Below are 20,141 nucleotides of genomic sequence, written 5' to 3' on the forward strand. Positions count from 1 at the left end.
AAAGCTGTTCTCAAGTAATATAAATGTCCCCTCCTACACTGCACCCATACTTGAAAGATACATTAATTCTCTGGAGTAATTTGAAAAACGGCATGATGTGTTTTGACAAGCCTAGGCAATAGTAACTGTTTTCAGAATAGTTTGGAGGCAAAGAAATACAGCCTTTCATACATAAGTCTCAACTTATGCAAAGCAGCCTTATTGAACAAAAAATATAACCAGGGGAGTATAGTTATATAGAAGTTATGAAAATAAATGACAACTCAAGAATAGGGACAGGGGGTAAATTGTGTGACAGGAAGGTCTTGTTTTAAACTGATGGATATTCACCAGTCTTCTGAAGAGTGACAGCACACAACCTTATTGATAGAAAGCTTGCAGTGTAATGCTTAAGTGGGGCAGAAATGATGTACTAGAGTTTGTATTAGCTTTTTGTCTGAAGGATATATGCTGGAAACTAAAAGAGGATATGCTGAACCTTAAAAAAAAAACAACTTAGATACTAGTACAGAAGGCTCTGAATATATGTTTTTGCTGTGGTGTATTGTAAGGGCAAACTCTTATTATAAGACTGGGCCATACAAAGTCACAGGTATGGACTGGTGGTATGATTTTGTAAATGATACTTGATCTCACTAGCACAAGGTTTTCACTTATTAATTAAGATTCTGCTTAATTTGTTTTGCGTAGGGTGGGAAATGATGTTTATGTAGAGAATTCCTCTTCACCAGAACTACCAAAACTATGCTGGAGAGAGCATTGTTATAAAATGAGTGCACCCTGTGAAACATTTGAAATCAAGTTGAATACAAGCAGAAAGTAGAAGGAACCCCTGACATTTTCAATTGTTAAAAATGATCCCTCATACTTAACAAAATGTAAACATAAAAAATAAATTTCGTTCTTCAGCACATGGCACTTTTTACTTAAATCAGAGTATTTAAAATTCAATTAGAAGGTGATGAAGTAGACAGATTTAATACAGATCTCCATTACTATGAAAAAAACCCTTTAATACCCATTTATTTTAGAATCAGAGAATCATTAAGGTTGGAAAAGGCCTTTAAGATCATCAAGTCCAATTGTAACCCAACTACCACAGTCACTACATGCATGTCTATGTGCTTCTTGAACACCTAGACATCTTGCAATGTCTTGTATTATCTATAGAGGTTCTCCAGCCCCTGGTTATTTTTGTCACCCTCCTCTGGACCCGCACAAACAGGTCCATGTTTTTCTTACACTGAAGGTCTCAGAGCTGGACCCTGTACTTCACATGGAGTCTCAAAAGAGCAGAATAGAAGAGTAGAATCATCTCACTTGATCTTCTAGCCACACTTGATGCAGCCCAGAAAGACTTTGTCCCATAAGGGGAGACCTCTTCGCTGACAACAACTACCAGAAAAGAGAGGTTGGTGCTGGCCTCAAACTGCAACAGGGTAGGTTTAGACTGGACATTAGGAAAAAAAATTCACAGAAACAGTAGTCAGATATTGGAATAGGCTGCCCAGGGGAGGTGATTGAGTCACCAACCCTAAATACATTTAAAGGTGCTTCAGATGTGGTGTTTGGGGATATGGTTTAGGGTTTAACTTTGTAGAGTAGGGTTAATGGTTGGACTTGATGATCCCAAGGGTCTTTTCCAACCTGAATGATTCTGTTCATTCCTGAATCCACTTCTGGGATTCGGCTCCTGAATGTGTTTCCTATGTGCTGCTGAGTCCAGTGTGGGACTTTCCCAGTGCGTGCTCACAGCATCAGTGGTGACAGTGATGTAATTGCCATCAGAGTGGTTGGGTTCAATATTTGGTTTGTATGTATTCGTATATATTTAATTTTATTGTTATTATTTTCATGAAAGCTGGTTTAGTTTTCCAGTCTGTAAGTCTTTTTCCTTTCTTCTTCTTCTCTTCCCTTTTGGAAAAGGACAGGGGTTAATAGAGAGCATTTGTCATTCATCTAGTGGCCAACCCAGCCCTAACCATTGACAATGATGTCTCTGAAAATATAATATTGTCAAAAGGATTTATACTTCAAAAAGTGCCAAAAATTTATTCTTTAGAAAAATCCTCAATTTATCCACTCACAGTAAAATAGCAGTGAGAAGGGTAGTGTACATCTAACAATCCAGAAATAATTTTGTTCATAATGACACCATTAATTCTCGTAATGCATTTTTTCTCTAATGTCTTCTGAATGGCTCTCCAGATGAAGCATCATGTAAGAAGTTATTCTTATAAAAGTACAAGCATTCCAGAAGATGTCGATATTTTAAGGATTCTTCCTTTAACTGTTTTAGTATCACACCCTTTCACCTGTGGATCAGTGAATTATGCGAAAGAACACCCTGAAATAGTCTGCAATTTTCATTATCTGTCATGATGTTTAATTCACTTCAGCTGTAACTCATCTTGTATTTTCACTGACACTGAAAGGAAAACTAGGATTTACAGATCATTAACTCTTCTTAAGTAACAATCCATGTCATAAAAGTGAGAGAAATTCTACTTTTGCCCATATAAGTTCAGAATTCTCAGAGACTGGAAATACACAGATGAATGAGTGATGTAGATAATTTGCTATAGAATCCAATTCTAGCTTAAAAGAATAAAATAAACACTTAATAAAATAAACACTTATTGTTTTGCTATGGTCATGATTTTTATTTCTAAGAAACAGAGTAATACCTAATTGATAGTATTATCAGCACAAATCAGTGCATGATAATGAGATAATGCTTATGTACTCATGGCCACATACATGAATTCTTGCAGATTGGTTAATTTTTTTCCATTCCAGAGCTTCCTTTGCATGCTTTGTTTTCTTCTGTTATTTAAAAAACTGTCCTGTGTAACGATAGTCTTCATAATGATTCAAACTGGATGAGCTAAAGAGATGTAACTGTGATTAATTCTCCATGTGATTTTGTAGGTTCTAGTTGTTAGCACTGAAAATGTTTGGTCTGAAAACTTTTTCAGAAAACGTAATTTTTAAGTTTTAATCAGTGGGTTTTATTACAAATAATTTGTTGAGTTTGTTTGCTAGCTTGCTTGCTTTTATTCTTGCTGGTAGTATATTTACATATTTGTGCTGAATGATGCTTATGTCCAAGATTATGTCCCAAATAGTGCCAGGACATGTCCCTATGTGCTGAGCTTGAACCCCTTCTTCCCTCTCACTTCTGGAGAGGGTGGGGGAACTTCACACCACCGAGTCCAGGTAAACAACCTCCCTGGGCCCGTTGTGATAAACAAAGCTCAGACGGTATGCTTCTGCTTGTTTTGTTCAAGGTGTATGCTTATACTACATTTGGCAAAACATCACTTCATTGGTTAATTATTCTGTTCACAAAGGATGCTCATTGGACCAGTATTTGTGTGGCAAATGTTAAATAGGGGTTGTTTTGGTAAACAAGTGGTCTGTGCTTCTGCCTGTGTCTGTTCCCGTGTGCATGCCCGTATTTGCATCGTGCTCTGCACTGCCGAAGGGTCTGCTTTACCCGGCACTCGAACCGGCATTTCCGAGCGCTTCGCTGTGGACCGCCACCGTTCCCCGAGCGATTGCTGAGCAAGGGAACTGTGGTAATCCATGTGCACTGCCTGTCCTGGACCACTACAGCCTCCCCAGAAGTGGGGACGTCACTTCAGCTGGACCAGCAGCTCCCTGGCTGATCCCCATGGGCCATGGAAGGAGTTGCCCCAGCCTTGCAGTGAAGCCACTTTGCCGTGCCCTGCGACCCCGGCAACAAGGCTTTTCCCCGGGAGGGGTAAGCTCTTCTCATGCAACACACTCTGTGGATTGAGCTGCAAAGGCCTCTGAGGCTTCCCGGAAAGCTCCAGGATTGTTCATTCTGGGAGAAACTGCAACCACGCTGCACAGCACCACGAGATCAGCGCCATTTTCAATTTATTTATTACGGCACATCCGTGCCACAATTTCTGGAATATAAACGCAGTGCCAAGGAAAGATCTCACAAAGTTCTTAGTTTGGGAGTAAGCCAAATATTTCTTCATAAATTTTCTGTTGATGTTTGTGTGAAACCGCCTGTTTGTGGGCTTGCTGGTCGCTGACAAGCCACCCAAAATCCTTGGTAGTCTTGTTCCAATCAGTTTTACCTGATCACAGAATATTATTTCAGTCTCCCATTATGATAGAAAAAATGTATCATGGACCTGCTGGAGCAGGTCCAGGGGATGGTCACAAAGATGTTTAAAAGGATGGGGCACTTCTCCTATGAAGACAGACTTGAGAGAGTTAGGGTTGCTCATCCTGGAAAGAAGAAGGCTCCAGGGAGACCTTATAGCGTCAGTTCAGTATCTGAAGGGAACCTAGAAGAAGACTGGGGAGGGACTGTTTAGAAGGGCATGCAGTAAAAATCCAGGCAGCAATGGTTTGAAACCAGAGCAGGTTAGTTTTGGGTTGGATATTAGGAGGAAGTTCTTCATGCTGAGCATAAAGAAATACCAGAACAGGCTGTCCAGAGATGTGGTGGAGGCCCCATCCTTGAAGACATTCAAAGTCAAACTTGATGGGGCCCTGAGCAACATGATCTAGTTAAAGATGTCCCTGCTCACTGCAAGGGGTAGGACAAGATGACCTTTGAGGTTCCCTTCCAACACAATGCATTCTATGAAAATGCAGAAAAGGCAGAAAAATCAAAATATGTACATGAGGATAAGGTAAAGGATAAAATTATTTGCAAATTATCTGAAAAATAATTTGTAATTGGTTATACCAATAGCTTTCAAATGAGTACAATGAAACAGATTTACAGAAAAAAATAGTGAAATGAAGGATCTGAGCATATCCATGGCTCTAGAGAAGAGATACTGAAGACACTCATACAATAACTTTAGAAACACTTTAAATGAAATTTTGCTGCAATGTGTTGGGTTGTTTGGGGTTTTGTTTGTTTTGTTTTGTTTTTTTCCCCCTGGAATTTATGTTTCTCTTCCATTATTATTATAATAATATATTTCTGTTTGTAGCTGTGCTGTTTTCATGGATGAGTGAAATAAGCAAAGAACATTACTCTCTAAACATTAATCATATATAATATGACCCTGTTCTCCCATTTCAAATACCTAGACAGAAAGAAGAGTACAAAACTATTATTCTGGGACTTAATTTTGTTCTCATTTGTTGTTTTAGAAATGCCTGACTTGTTTATTTAATTTTCTGAGGATAATTTAAATTTACAGTGAGTTGTTAGTAAGGCATATATTTTTTAAAGCCAAAAGTACCCAAAATTTTTTTAAACACAAGTCAAGTTTATAGTGTCCATAACTGTGCTAGCAGGGATTGCATCAAGGGAGAAGAGCCAAGCTTTTGCTCCTGTATTCATTTGGAACCCATAATAATTGGAAAGAAAAGTAATCTTTCTTGACATAATGCAAGTAAGAATGTGGGTGGAGGGCTTTTAGCTGTAAAATACACTCCTAGATATAAAGCAAAATTTTTATATCACAGAAGACTTGTATTTAATAATGCAACAAATTAGGAAAAAGATATTTTTCGAGGTACAATTACATGTAGGAGCTGTAACTATATTGCTAAAAAAAAAAAATAGGATCAAGGATAAGAGCACATGCTATTTCATGTCCCCAGTGCTTACAATTACCCTCTTTAATAAGAGATTTACCTTAGGGGCAACTGATTGGAATAAACCAAAATGGGTAAGTTGCAAAGACTGACTCTCTTCTTCCTAGAGCAGAATAACCTTATCCATATTGCCTGTTGTGAACAGTCCCTAGATTATGCTAAGGCTCAAACTGAGGTCAAGCATTTTGCGGGGAGTGCTGTTGGGTCATATCCAATCTCTTATGTCTGGGAAGCACTCTAATGGTGGAACAAAATAGGCAGTGTGTGCTCATGCTTGAGCCTTGCAGTACCTTCAGCAAAAATTATAAAAAATATTAGTAATTTTTAAATAACTCGGCAGTTAGCTCTCTGTGAAAAGTTTGTTTGCTTACTAAATAATATTGAATGCTACATAAATGTTACTGAGAAAAAAAAGGTCTGGATTTTGAAGTAGTAGTATCACAATAAGATGGAGTAACTCCTACTATTCCAACAACTGTTTTGCTTCTGAAGTAAGAACTCACAAAGTGTAGGTTAGAGCTACCTGGTGCAGTGTTGGCTCTGCCACCTTACTGATTCTTGCTCGTGTTCAATAAGTAGAATGAAGGCCTATTTCTTTCTGTGGTCAAATGAGTTGGCTTAGACTGAAGAGAAATATTGTGCTGCTTTATCAGACTTTCAAACTGCTGTTCGGTTGGTGGTTTTATGGAGTGGAACAAGTCTGCAGGCTTGAAACACAGAGTTTTAGCCTTAGTCTTGGGCAGACAATAGTGGGTTTGACATAGTAGTGTATGCATTGCTTATACTTTCTGCATCATCTTAGGGATGTAAATTTTATAACTGCTAAGAAATCTCATTCTCTTTGAAAATGTCATTGAAAAATAAGAAAGGAGCTGATGTACTTCACACAAAGCTATAGCTTTTTCTTTGAAGAAACTTACTGGATACTCTCATGAAGGGTCTATAAGAGTTTGTAATAGAATATGTATTTTTATATATTTTATATTTAATCTTTTCAGCGGTGGTATCTTCAAACACTGCTGTAACTTATTTACAAATTATATTTACAAGTTCTGTTATTTGGTTGTAAGTAATGCATTCCACATATGAAGACAGTTAAACAATTTAAGCACAAATCTGAGAATTTCCAATACAACAAATTAAATTGGGAATTCTGGTGCTGCGATCTCCAGTTTCCCACAAGGGGGATTCTGTAGCAAATTAGCCTGGTACTCATGGCTTGCTCCTGCAGTATCTTCCCAGATGCTGTAATTACAATTCAAGTGGCTCTTGGCTTGGAGAGGGCTAAGGGGCCTCTCTCTCTCATGTGCTCCATCACTGGGCTGTAGCCTTTCCTTAGCTCTTCTGGGACTCAGTTCCATTGGGGCTTTAACTTTTTCTGCCTCCAGTGCAGGGCTCTCAGAGTGTTGGTTATCTTGGTCCAGGTGCAAGGTCCAGGTGTAGTTTGCCTGTTAGGATAGGCTCTTCAGCTGCAACTCCAGCAGCCTGTGGCTCTTGTTTCTTTCTGGGTGAGAACAAGGCAAATTACCTATCATCTCGGCTGGTTTAAATACTGTCCAAAGACAATTAATGCCTCTTGGTACCAAAGAAAGCATACCCAAACACTCTCAGGGGCACACATAGTTCACAGGTGTGTTACAAGGTTAATTACACATGCTACACATTTCCCTGGACCATCTGGACCCTAGGAAGTGTCCAGGTTTACCCATTCACAGGTGCTTAGCCTATTGTCTGGGTTAGGGCATGTTTTGAGGCTTGTCCCTTCAGGACAGAGTTGCAGTGTTATCTAAATACTAGTCTCCAACATAAGCTACACTAATTTAGAATACGTATTTTTAAGAAACTCTTTTACTAAAGGATGACCTCCTTGGTTAAAAAGAAAAGTGTTTTTTTTTTTTTGTTCCATTCTAGCCACTGTAATAGAACTCATTTCTGTGCCATCCTTTCTGGACAGATGAAAGAAGAACTTGATTTAGAAGTACTATAATATCCCCAATCTGTTTTAGTGTTCCTATTTCTGTCCTCAAAGATATCCCATTAAAATCTTTGGCCAGAATACTACTCTTGATAATTTGTAGTCTGGTGGCTGTCTAGCACACCCACAATTATTTTATAGATTAGAATATTTTCTCTTCTAATATGTATGTAATATGATATTTAGACTTGCAAATTTACATTTGTCTGTATTTTATTATAGCGTGTGTTTAAAATTTGATTCAGCTGCTGGATTTACCAAATGATGTATTTTCCTAGAGAGTTTGTCACTTTTCTTTGTTACGAAATAGTTCTCCAGATCTTGTAGCAGTGAAAGGTTTATCATTACCATTTTCTGTTTTAGACTGCTGTCTAGGTCATTGATAATGATCTTGAATAATACCAAAATAATAGCCAGAACCTATGGGACTGTACAACAACCATACATTCTTAATGATAATTTTTCTAATTATATTTGTGGGTAGATTTGTCGGGGAAGCTTTAAATACTCTTATAGATACCTCTATAGCTTCTGTAAGCAGTTCATTTTCATACTGACATATTTTATAGTGCCTAGTCACATGTGTACAGAATCCTATAAGTACTTTATTACAACAATGTAACTTCTGTCACACAAATCTTCATTTTCATTCTAAAACATGAAACTTTGCAAAATTTATTCATAGTATTCCTTAGTAGTGTAATCTTTTTCAGATTTGCTCTGTGTCAAAGAAAATCTCTCTAAGCCATCAGTAAAAATCCCAACAGGCCCAGCTTCCCAAAACTAAGTAGGCAAGGTATGAAGCTAACACTTCTCAAGGATCTTTTAGCTGACTTATACCCAAACCATTCACCCATGCACACGTACCACATCAGTGGTAAGAAAACAAAATTTTCTGTGAAAATAAAATACCACCACCAAAGAATATGTTTTTGATATGAAAATCTTAATTCAATAAAAAACAAAATTAAACCAAACCAACTAAACAAAAAAACCCTTCCACCAAATGCAAAGAAAGATCAAGCAAATCTGTCCTAGAATATTGGTGTGCCTACTGCAATCTCACAGAAGTGGTGTCATAACCCTTGCCATAACTCAGTCAAACTAACATAGTTATCAAATACTATTTGCTGCTATTTTCAATGAAATAGAAAGACAATGATGCATGACTAAGCTCACAGTTCTTTTTTTTGTTGTTGTTGGGCTTTTTGTCTGTTTTTTTTTTTTGTTGTTGTTGTTAAGACATAAATTTGATATCACGGAAAACTCTCATTGACACCTAAAAGAAAGAGAGGTTATTTTAGCTTGTGATACAATGGAAAGAATATTTAATGTACTGTTGGGGGACAGGGGTGCACAAAATGTACAGCTAATTTCCTTTATTCAGATGGAAAACCCGGTAAGTGTGTATGACAACCTTCTCCAGTTGAAACCTGTGTTTCTTTTTATCTTAAATAATAGCTTTATAGAACAACAGAACAATAATTTTAAGTGATTTTTATCTTTATTGCTACTGAGTCAATGCAGATGTGAACTCCATGTGTACACGGACTGTACACATTTAGTAAAGAATTTATATTTGATCCATGCCACGCTTAATAGAAAACAAAGCCTGAGATCAGTGAATTTATATGGAGACAGTATTTCTTCTTGTATAGTTAAGGAGACTGAAGAGAATAACAAAATGCAAGTTACAAATGAACTCTTTCGTTCCTTAATCTCTACTCTTTCAAGTACAGTGAAAAGTTTGCAAAAAGCTGAAGACTGAATTTCCAGTGTTGAACCTGCTTCTACAACAATTTAGTGGGATCATCAGAGTTTTCAGATTCTAGTCATAGTCATAAGTCATTAATGCACAATAAGTAGAAAGGGAAGAGGAAAGAGGAAGAGGAAACAGTGTTGGGCTGAAATTTAGAGAATAAGTAAAATATAAAGACCTTATTAAACCAATATTATTTCAAGACTGAGGCAGAGATGCAGAATACAGAGGGGCACACATGTTCTCAGGCAGAAAAAATTGTGTGTGTGTGTGTGTGTATGAAAACTTTGGCAGAAACTTGTTTGAAAGACTGTCTTCCTGGAGGTTCATTCCCACATTTATGCCACAGAGCTCAGGGATAAAGAACACCTTATTATATAGCTGTTTTTGCAGCTGTGTTATGATTTGTACTGGGACAAAAAAGATAAGAAAAGTGTCCTGTTTAACTGGCTGTGTTTTGTTTCCATAAAAACTATGATGGCAGAAGTATGGCATGGAATACACAATAAGCCAGGCAGCTATACAAAAAAGCTATTTTTATCTTAGCTAGGTAGTTTATCTTTCATGTAGCATATAACTATCTAATAAAACTTTTGAATCAAAAGTGCTGCATAAATTTGTTCTGCTAATTCAGTAGTGAATGGCATTGTCCTGTTCTTACCCAGTGTTGCAAGTGGCTTTTATAAAGCTACTGAGAATTATCCAAGTGATGTCTCTGTAGTAGTGATTAAAATATTTTTGTGGGCATTGTACAGCACTTAACAAATGAGCTAGGCTGTGAAGTAGCTCCTTAGTCCATAAATAAACTGAGTGTATTGTCCAAAAATGTGAACCCAGTATTTTGCTTGAACAACAAAACAATCATGTTTTTTGAAGGTATAAAACAATTTATTCTGTGTCAGACTAATTAGTAGCTACTTTTGGGTGAAAAAACCCATCCAATTATTCAATTCAAGAATCTAAGCCACTGAAGTTTTGTAAAATGTAAAGAAGTCTTGCTAAACTGACACAAGTACAATGCATAAGCCTGCATCAGCTGATATTTTTGACTAGAGAAAGTTATAGGAATCCTTAGCATTTTAAAAAACTAGTTTCATTACAGATTATGAAATACATATGTATCTGATTTGTAAACTGAACTGAATCCAGATGAGGCAGAGAGTACATGGTGTATGGATGAATGACAGTCCTACAGCTTAGTGTTAAAAAAGGTAAATGACAGCATTTGTACATTTATTAAATGAGACACATGAACATTATTCAGGTGATTACTCTGTTCTACTCAACAAAACAGAGAAATGAGTTAAACTTTGGGATCTCTACCTGTTGTCTTGTAGACAATCCTGGCATCACTGGATGTGTTTGTGGTGATAAATAAAAAGGAGTAAGAGAACAAGCTTGTGTACTGAACTCAAATCACCTGCACTGCTTAGGCCCTTTATTTTGTTTTAGGTGACCTTTAGTAGTTCTCCCAAAACAATACCTTGATGGAATTTGGGAAACAGTTCCCTCCAGGATAGGCCAGAAAGCAGATTATATGGTGGGCTGCATCAAAAGAAGCATTGCCAGTATGTCAATGGAGGCAATTCTGCCCCCTGCTCTTCTACAGTGAGAGTCTACCTGAAGTTTTATGTCCAACTCTGCAGTCTTCAGCAAAGGACCTGTTAGAGTGGATCAAGAAGAGGACCACAAAAATGATCACAGTGCTGGAACATCTATCCTGTGAAGATGGGATGAGAGGTTGGGATTGTTCAGCTTGGAGAAGAGAAGGCCCTGGAGACATATTCTTGTGGCCTTTCAATGTTTAAAGTGGCCTTATAAGAAAAATGAAGACAAACATTTTAGCAGGACATGTAGTGATAAGTCAAGGAGTAAGGTTTTAAATTAAAAGAGAGTAGATTTAGACCAGACATAAGGAAAAAAAATATACATTGAGGGTGGTGGCACATTGGAATATGTTTCCAAAGAAGTGGCAGATACTTCGCCCTTGGAAGGTCACGTTGGATAGGTCTCTAAACAACCCAATCTAGTTAGAGATGTCTCTGTTCATTGCAGGAGGGAGTTGGACTAGATGGCCTTTAAAATCTCTTGCAACCCAAATTTTTCTATGATTCTATGTCCCTATTCATTTATCTTGACTTCTTTTTATTTTTTTAATTAAAGATGAAGTATACATCTCCAGATACCACACTCTTTAAAATCTGTCTATAAGCCAGGGGACCAAAAAAAAAAAAAAAAAAAAAAATCACAATTTTGGACATTCACTGAAGTTTTCCATCTGTAGTATTAACTTGTACACCATATTTTGACTTCAGCTGTTGCAGGGCAAATAATTTCCTAAATATGATAAGTGGGATTCTTCAACAAACAGCCAGTGGTGGAGGTGTAGATGAGCAGATCAGTGGAGATTGTGGTGACGAAGATGGTTGTGAAGGATCAGGAAGTGGAGAATTCAAAGAAGCTTGAAAATTTCAGACTGTAAGTCCATGATTCTGTTTCCTTCATGCACTGAAATATTGAATTGGCTTATTTTCCACTAATATATAAATCCAGGAAAAGACATGGAAAAGTTGTCTGTATTTTACCAAGATTTACAGGATTAAGACTGCAATTATAGGGTTTCTATGAGTATGGTATGAATGTGAGTATTATTAACATGTATTTGGCATAGTGTAGACTGACCTCAACAACGTATTTCAGTTAAATAAAAGGTGTTACAATGACCTATCCTTGTGAGTTACTATTTCAGCATGACAGGTTTGCCAGTTAATCAGAGAAATTGTTCTAATTTTGCATGGAACTATGGCAAAATATAAGGTTTAGTTGTGTTAGATGAATGTATTAGAGAACTTTTGGAGTCAGTGTACCTTGGCAATCAGCATCTATGCTGTTAATTTTTTGCACACCTTTTGGCTTTTCTTACTATTTGGAGGGGTTTGAGGTGGATTCTTTTTCTTTTCCTTTTCCTTTCCTTTCCTTTCCTTTCCTTTCCTTTCCTTTCCTTTCCTTTCCTTTCCTTTCCTTTCCTTTCCTTTCCTTTCCTTTCCTTTCCTTTCCTTTCCTTTCCTTTCCTTTCCTTTCCTTTCCTTTCCTTTCCTTTCCTTTCCTTTCCTTTCCTTTCCTTTCCTTTCCTTTCCTTTCCTTTCCTTTCCTTTCCTTTCCTTTCCTTTCCTTTCCTTTCCTTTCCTTTCCTTTCCTTTCCTTTCCTTCCCTTCCCTTCCTTCCCTTCCCTTCCCTTCCCTTCCCTTCCCTTCCCTTCCCTTCCCTTCCCTTCCCTTCCCTTCCCTTCCCTTCCCTTCCCTTCCCTTCCCTTCCCTTCCCTTCCCTTCCCTTCCCTTCCCTTCCCTTCCCTTCCCTTCCCTTCCCTTCCCTTCCCTTCCCTTCCCTTCCCTTCCCTTCCCTTCCCTTCCCTTCCCTTCCCTTCCCTTCCCTTCCCTTCCCTTCCCTTCCCTTCCCTTCCCTTCCCTTCCCTTCCCTTCCCTATGTAGTCAAGGTTGGTGTCCATCTCTGAGCATACCTGTTTTTACTGAATCTGAGTGTGCTCCATGTTTCCAAGCTTAGGTGAGAACCCGAGCTCCTTCTTGACTGAACAAGTGAAAAGATAATTTGGAAACGTGCCTTAGAGAAGCTGTTGTATATGCTCGCCCAGTTCTTATTTGAACAACAGGGGAAATAAGTCTGAGCATTCTGGGGCATGCCTTATCAGATCAGTTTGGAATCAAAGATGCTGTTACTCTGATGCATAGTGTATACATTTTCAAGTCCTGCTCTAGCTTCTCTGGATGGAATCTTAACAGATCTACAAGAAGTTTTGGACACTTAGTTCCTGAGAGTGCCTTTGAAGATTTAACTTTGGAAAAAAAAGTTAGAGATCAAATATTTAAAACCAGATGTACTTTGGAATACTGGATATATTATATCTATTTGATAATGACAGTCTACAGTATTGAAAGACTGTAAAATAGTCTTAGAATATGACTAAGGCTATTAAGAAAGTATTAAATGACAAGAGAATTGCAAGAATAGTACATTTTCTTTCACCCTTTCATACTGCATTAGAATTTTATTCGTATTTCTATATTTAGTTCAATCTTTTCAAAATGTCAAAAATTTAATTAGCCTTCATATTCTCTTTATATTATATGTATTACAAATCTCTAGAATTATAAACTATGTATTAGGCATACTGAAGGTTGTATGTAATGGTGTTCCATCTGAGCCTTTTCTAGGATATTATAGAACAAAAATATGAGTCTATACTGCTCAATATTATGACTTTTGCATATATCTTGAGCTGCTAGTACCTTTGATGAGCTGTTGTGATTTTCCACATTTATCCTGACATACTCTTATATTTGGAATGCACCTTAAATGGTGTCTTGAATGTATATCAGAAAGAGTCCTAGAAAACACTATTTAGTTTTGGACTATCAACCAAAGTCCAATAGAACTATTAAAGTATTCCATTTAGTAAGAAATTTTTCTACAACATAAAGAAAATATTTTTCTTCAGATATCACTTAAATGTATTTTTACGATAAGTTGCAGGCATTTTGTCTAAGAAAAACTTAAATAAAAAGAACTTTCAAGAAGTTTTAATAAACTACAGAAACCCCATACTTTGGTTATTGTCATAGATAAACATTGTCTTTTTCTTCTGGCCAACTTTGCATTCTCTCATTATGGAGGTCTTAGCCAAAGCCCAGAGTCCTGGGGTTGTTTAGCCTGGAGAAGAGGAGGCTCAGGGGTGACCTCATTGCTGTCTACAACTACCAGAAGGGAGGTTGTAACCAGGTGGGGGTTGGTCTCTTCTCCCAGGCAACCAGCAGCAGAACAAGAGGACATAGTCTCAAGTTGTTCCAGGGGAGATATAGGCTGGATGTTAGGAGGAAGTTCTTCACAGAGAGAGTGATTGCCTATTGGAATGGGTTGCCCAGGGAGGTGGTGGAATCACCATCTCTGGAGATGTTCAAGAGAAGACTGGATGAGGCACTCAGTGCCATGGTCTAGTTGATTGGATAGGGCTGGGTGAGAGGTTGGACTGGATGATCTTGGAGGTCTCTTCCAACCTGGTTGTTTCTATGATTCTACGATTCTATTTGTTAATTTTCCCAGACATTTTCACCAAGGAAATAGTCTTATCTGCAGAAATTTATAATCTTAGGAAGCTGATATAGTATGATAACAAAAATAGCCAAGACATTTTTTTTTTAAATGCAGAATTTGAAAGCATGTTTTTGATGCTGTGCATTATAGGTGGAGGACTAAGCGTCCTATCAGAGACAAAAGTCCTCCAAAGTACCAGAAAGTACCAAAGGGCCAACAGTGCCAGAGGGAGAAACAGGACATTGTAATTTTGTTATTCCATCCCATAATTCCCGCATCTCCCATATATGCAGGCTGCACAGCCAGTTCTGCCCTTTTCCCTTGCTTCTCTTCTCTGTGCAGTGGTGGCTATCTCTCTGGTTTGCAAGGGAACGTGCTCTTGTCAGCCTTCCAGTGCAGCTGGGGGCTAGTGTATCTAGCTTCTTGTCATGGTAGGGCCATGACATGGCCCAGTACAAACCCAGACAGGCCTTAAGGTGTCTAGACATGGTTCCTCTCTCTCCCCTCCTTCCTGAAGAAAGTAAGGGCAATGCCGGAAAAAGAACAAAGGGGACACGACCCCTGCCTGTCTGGTAAACAAGTTGTTTACCTGGGATTAGAGCATGTGCACTGACCACTGCTCCCCCAGAAACAAGGCCTTTGTTTCTGCCTTTTATAGTCATAGCCTGGCAGAACGCTTTTCCATTGGGCAGCTACACGTTAGGTTCAGTTGCCCCCCTGGCCCAGTTAATCTCGGGCAAGTTGTACATATACAGGCTGACTTGGTGGTCGCCTTTGCCTTGCTTCAAGCCTTGCTTCAAGCCTTGTTTCAAGCCTTGCTCAAGCCTTGCTTTCAAGCCTTCTTGGACACGTCTTGTAGAAGCTGCCTCCAGTTGCCCTGCCCTGCCTTGAGTGCCTGGTCCAGAGCCTGGGATAAAGCCATGAGCCCATACACAGCAAGCTGGAGAAGCCATGAGCCTGGAAGCTGGATTCATCTAGCCTGCTTCCCCTTGCCACTAGAATCGTGCTGTGCCTCAGTTTACCCAGAAACCAAGCAAGTGCCTGTCATGAGAAGCGTCATTAACCACCAGCTGTCCGCTGAAGCCAGATCAGCCTGGGACAACGTGGTAAACCCTTCTTGCCGGCAATCTGCCGTGCCAGTGCCGTATGAGAGCACCCCAAAGCTTCACAGCTAATATAGCAGCAGCAGCAGCATCACCCACGTGGGTAGAACCAGCTGTGAGTAATCAATTCATTGCCCTTTAGGCTTAAGGGTTCTTACCAAGTCTCCCTTCCCCATCCCCAGCCTCCACCCCCTTGCGAGTGAGCTCTATTTCGCTCCTGGGGACCTTCTCTTTCCATGTTATTTCCTCCTAGTTTGCATAGAATTGTTTGTATTTTGCCCAAAGACTGTATCTTCCCATTATAAATATATATTCCAACCGTACAACAATCCTCTTTAATGAGTTTTGGTAATTTTCATATTAATAAAGTGTTACTGGTATTTTTATTAATACCCGCTTGCCATATCATTTATTTGTTAAGTGCAATTACTTAACTCTTACTCTTGTGGGGGCATTGAGGCCTGGTAAGCCTGTCCTGAGGGGGGCAGTTTGGCCTACTCCAGGCCTATTGAGGCTAGTGTTGAGGGGGAAGGTCTTGGCTTGGTTTTGGCCTGGTAGACCCAGCTAGAGAGCTAAGCCAGGGCCAATTCTGTATAGATAGATAGATAGATAGATAGATAGATAGATAGATAGATAGATAGAGATATATAGATATAGATATAGATATGCATGTATACCTTCTTTTGCCTTTGTACCTTTTGATTTACTTTTGTAAGTAATATTTCTATTTAACCACCAATTCTGTGTGAAGGTGGCTATTTACTCCTTTGGGATAAATTCATTCTGTCCTCAGTCCAGAACTGCTTTCAGCTCAAACCATGCCACCATGTTATTGCCTTCAGAACATGTGTATGAAACTCAGATCTCAAAGAAAGTAAGGAGAATGGAGAAGGTATGTTTCTGCCAATTCAAACCTCCTCCGAAGTCGAAGATGACTTATTCCTACACTCAGCGCTACAGATGTAAGAATTGTTTTCACTTAATGTTGGAGACTGCAAAATGCGTGGTGACAGGGTTTAGGCAGCCAAAGAAGCTATTTGGTAACCCTAGCATTACACCAGCACTTAAAATACGTTATATTTTTAATAATTCTGGGTTTCATATCAGTCAATCCTTAGGTTACATTCAATGTTTCAAAGCCCTGCAATTGTGCTGACTGCTTTCCTCTTCATAAGTACTTTTAAAATATAGCAAATTGGTGCAGTTATTTGAAGGAATAGAGCTAGAAAGGATAGTGTACTTTAAATGTATAAAATAAACAGTAGTATAAAGTCTTGACACTTCATTTGCTAGTTTTATTCTACTCTAACCCAGAAGCTCCCACAGGGCTATTTTATGCGTCACAATGAATTACCTCCTCAAAAAAACCCTACAGAATACAAGAGGTAATAACAGCAAACACTTATCACCTATATATTGATTTGATTCTGTTTCCAAATAGCTCTGTGAAGAAGGGCTAATCCTGATATCACTCCTCTGAGGCACTCAACATCATCTATCAAAATTCTCATAAGAGTTGTAGCAAGACCACTAATTTTAAGAAAAGTGTTTTACCACTGCTTTGTCTTTCCTCTCCCATTTTAACATGCAGCTCAGGCATTCCTTTACTGTAGTCACAGATCTCCTAGTTCAGAGCTCATATATATATAAATACCAGAGGTATCTTCATATTTAAGGTATATAGTGGTAAGCCTTGTCTCTCACTTGTTTGATTTTTTTATGTCTGAGGAAAAATGTCTGAAAAATGTTATCTTTCTAGGACTACTTAATCTGTAGATTATTATTTTCTTGCTGAGACTATGAAATAGATATAAAGTTACTTGGAAGAGGCTCTATGCTGTGATCTCCATATAAAAAGAGGGTACGACAATTCAAATAAAGCAGGGTGTGTCCTATAGCTAACATTATACTACAACCCCAAGTCTCAAACCTACTTTCTTCTCTTTCTACTCCTTCACCTACTTCACTGTAGTTGTTAGTTTTTTTTTTTCTTTTTCTTTTTTTCTAGTTTGATTCTGATGGCATCTTCTATGACCAAAGCTGCTTAAAGCTGGCAATAAAAATCCCATTGCAATGTTTGCCATCTGCTATATTGTTTTAAACTCTCATCTACATTCGGTGTCACCCCAGTATAGGAAGAGGTCCCTTATGTCTGAGTAGGATTTCAGATTTTATATTGTTTACAGACAACAGTTCACTTCCTAACCCTCACTGTTAATGTGAAGTGTTCTCATTCAGGTGTCTTTGGAACCACTACAGGACTTCACTGTTGATATATTCACTGAGTTCAAATGTCTCGACTCTAATAGAAGTGAACAAAAATTTAAAAAAATTCTTGTTGTGAACCCCAAATTTTACCTAATTTTTGTACTAATTTTTAGCAGTCACTTTAATATTCAGATTTTAAATTGAGTTTTGTGGAATGGACATCATTAACAATTTCTTGTTTAGCTAGAAGAACATTTAATGATGATACTTGAAGTGTTTTATTGGAATCAAGTACAGACTTTTTATAACCTTACAAAATTCTACAGAAACAGGCTGTGTGTATTCCACATCCCACAATTGTGCCTATAGTTTTTGATCTATCTTTGAGATAATGTCTGAAAGGTAAGGAGCAACAGGAAATCTTACAGAGCAATCCACCACATTTTGAAATGCAAGAGAGAGCTTTGCCACACTGTAGTATCCTCTGTGAATTCCACAGTAAACACAAAATCACAGAAACATGGAATGGTAAGGGTTGGAAGGGAGCTTGCAAAATTGTCTAGTCCAACCCCCCTGCCACAGCAGGATCACCCAGAGTAGGTCACATGGGAAGGTATCCAGGTGGGTTTTCAGTGTCTCCGGAGAAGGAGACTCCACAACATTTTTGGGCAGCCTGTTCCAGTGTTGTGTCACCCTCAAAGTGAAAAAGTTTTTCCTTATGTTTACATGGAACTTCCTATGCTCCAGCCTGACCCTGTTGCCCATTGTCCTATCATTGGAGATCACTGAGAAGAGCCTGGCTCCATCCTGCTGATGTTCACCCTTCACATATTTATAAACAATAATGAGATCATCCCTGAGTCTCCTCCAAGCTAAAGAGACCTAGTTACCTCAGCCTTTCCTCATAAGAGAGATGTTCCACTCCCTTAATCAAATTTATGGCTCTGCACGGGACTCCTTCAAGCAGTTCACTGTCCTTCTTGAACCAAGAGGCCCAGAATGGGACACAATATTGTAGATGTGTCCTCACCAGGGCAGAGTAGAGGCGGGAGGAGAAGCTCCCTATACCTACTAACCACACATCTTCTAATCCACCCCAGGATGCAATTGGCCTTCTTGGCCACAAAGGCACATTGCTGGCTCATGGTCTTTCTTCTGCCCACCAGTACCCCCAGGTCCCTTTCACCTTTGCTGCTCTCTGACAGGTCAGTTGCCAGCCTACACTGGTACATGGGGTTGTTCTTTCCCAAATGCAAGACCCAGGCAAAACCATGCTTTTATAAAGGAATTTTTACCACCCCACCTCCCCCACCGCCCATGTTTTGTAGGAGTACCACTCAAAATTAATTCTATAGTTCACTGTAGGAGACTCAATACATTATTCACTGTAAGGTCTAGTTGAACAAAGGCTGTATCTGTAATAGCTCAAAAGTATCTATATATCTGGAAGAGGAATTGGAAGAATTTGGAGGTTGTTTCTCTCTCTCTATTTGAGGAAACAGCTTGAAGGATGTCCATGATGGTGAAAATGAAAGTTTGGAAGGGAGTGAATCTACAGAGAGGAGTGACTTCTCCTTCCCCCCCTGTTGATTGGAACCTCAGTATTGTCCAGGATGATTAATGCCCCTTTTATTAGCCATTGCCACATAAAGAGACTGTATCCTCCAGGATGCCAACTTTATTCTTAAGTATAGCAAATTAGCCTAAAGGTTGTTTGTATGATACTAAACCTGCATTGCACCTTGATATCTATTCTATATTTCTCTTACTATTTGAGAAAAGAAGCTCCTGAAGAACTACAACCATCACAGTAGAATCCAGATCGGTAATGCAGTGGGTTGAAAATCCCCCCCCCTCCAAGATTAACTATGCCAGACCAGATCAGTGGAAGCGAATGGAAGCTGTATTTACAGGCAAAACTACAATCTACAGTGAAATGCAATGAATATGTACAAATGTACAGTATTTACAGGTATTTGCAATTAACAAAACAGCACAAGGACCCCCCTGGCCAAAATACCAGGGAAGAAGCTGTAACGGCTTCTCCCTCCCTGCCTCCCCTTGACCCCCCTTGTACAAAGGGAAGAGAGAAAGAAGCAGAGATATATTAAACTTAGCCAAAACAAAAGCAATGCAGCCAAAGTCAAGCAGAAGCAAGTTAGTATCTCCCAGGCCGAAGCGAGAAGAGAAGAGAAGGATTGTTTTGGGAACCAAATCTTATGGGAGATATCCCTCCAATGGAATTGTTTAGAATAATCGTTATTTTCCTTTTTACACCCAATAGTGATTTATTTACATTTTTACTGCTTTCTGCTCAAGATCTGTGAAAAATTTTAAAGGCATAATCTAAAACTACCATAATTATATCCTCTGTGCTCAAGTTTGCAAG

At 38.7% G+C, this 20,141-nt stretch overlaps 1 protein-coding gene across 1 annotated transcript in view; it reads left to right on the forward strand.

Annotated features, from left to right (window-relative positions):
• Positions 1-20,141, forward strand: part of GPC5 (glypican 5) — a 723,207-nt gene that overhangs the window by 372,930 nt on the left and 330,136 nt on the right. Inside the window, 2 exon segments of the mRNA XM_054400650.1 lie at positions 11,651-11,692; positions 11,694-11,795. Of these exon segments, the coding sequence (XP_054256625.1) occupies positions 11,651-11,692; positions 11,694-11,795 (144 nt within the window).

The sequence above is a fragment of the Indicator indicator genome, chromosome 1 (genome assembly GCF_027791375.1).
Source record: "Indicator indicator isolate 239-I01 chromosome 1, UM_Iind_1.1, whole genome shotgun sequence".
NCBI lineage: Eukaryota > Metazoa > Chordata > Aves > Piciformes > Indicatoridae > Indicator > Indicator indicator.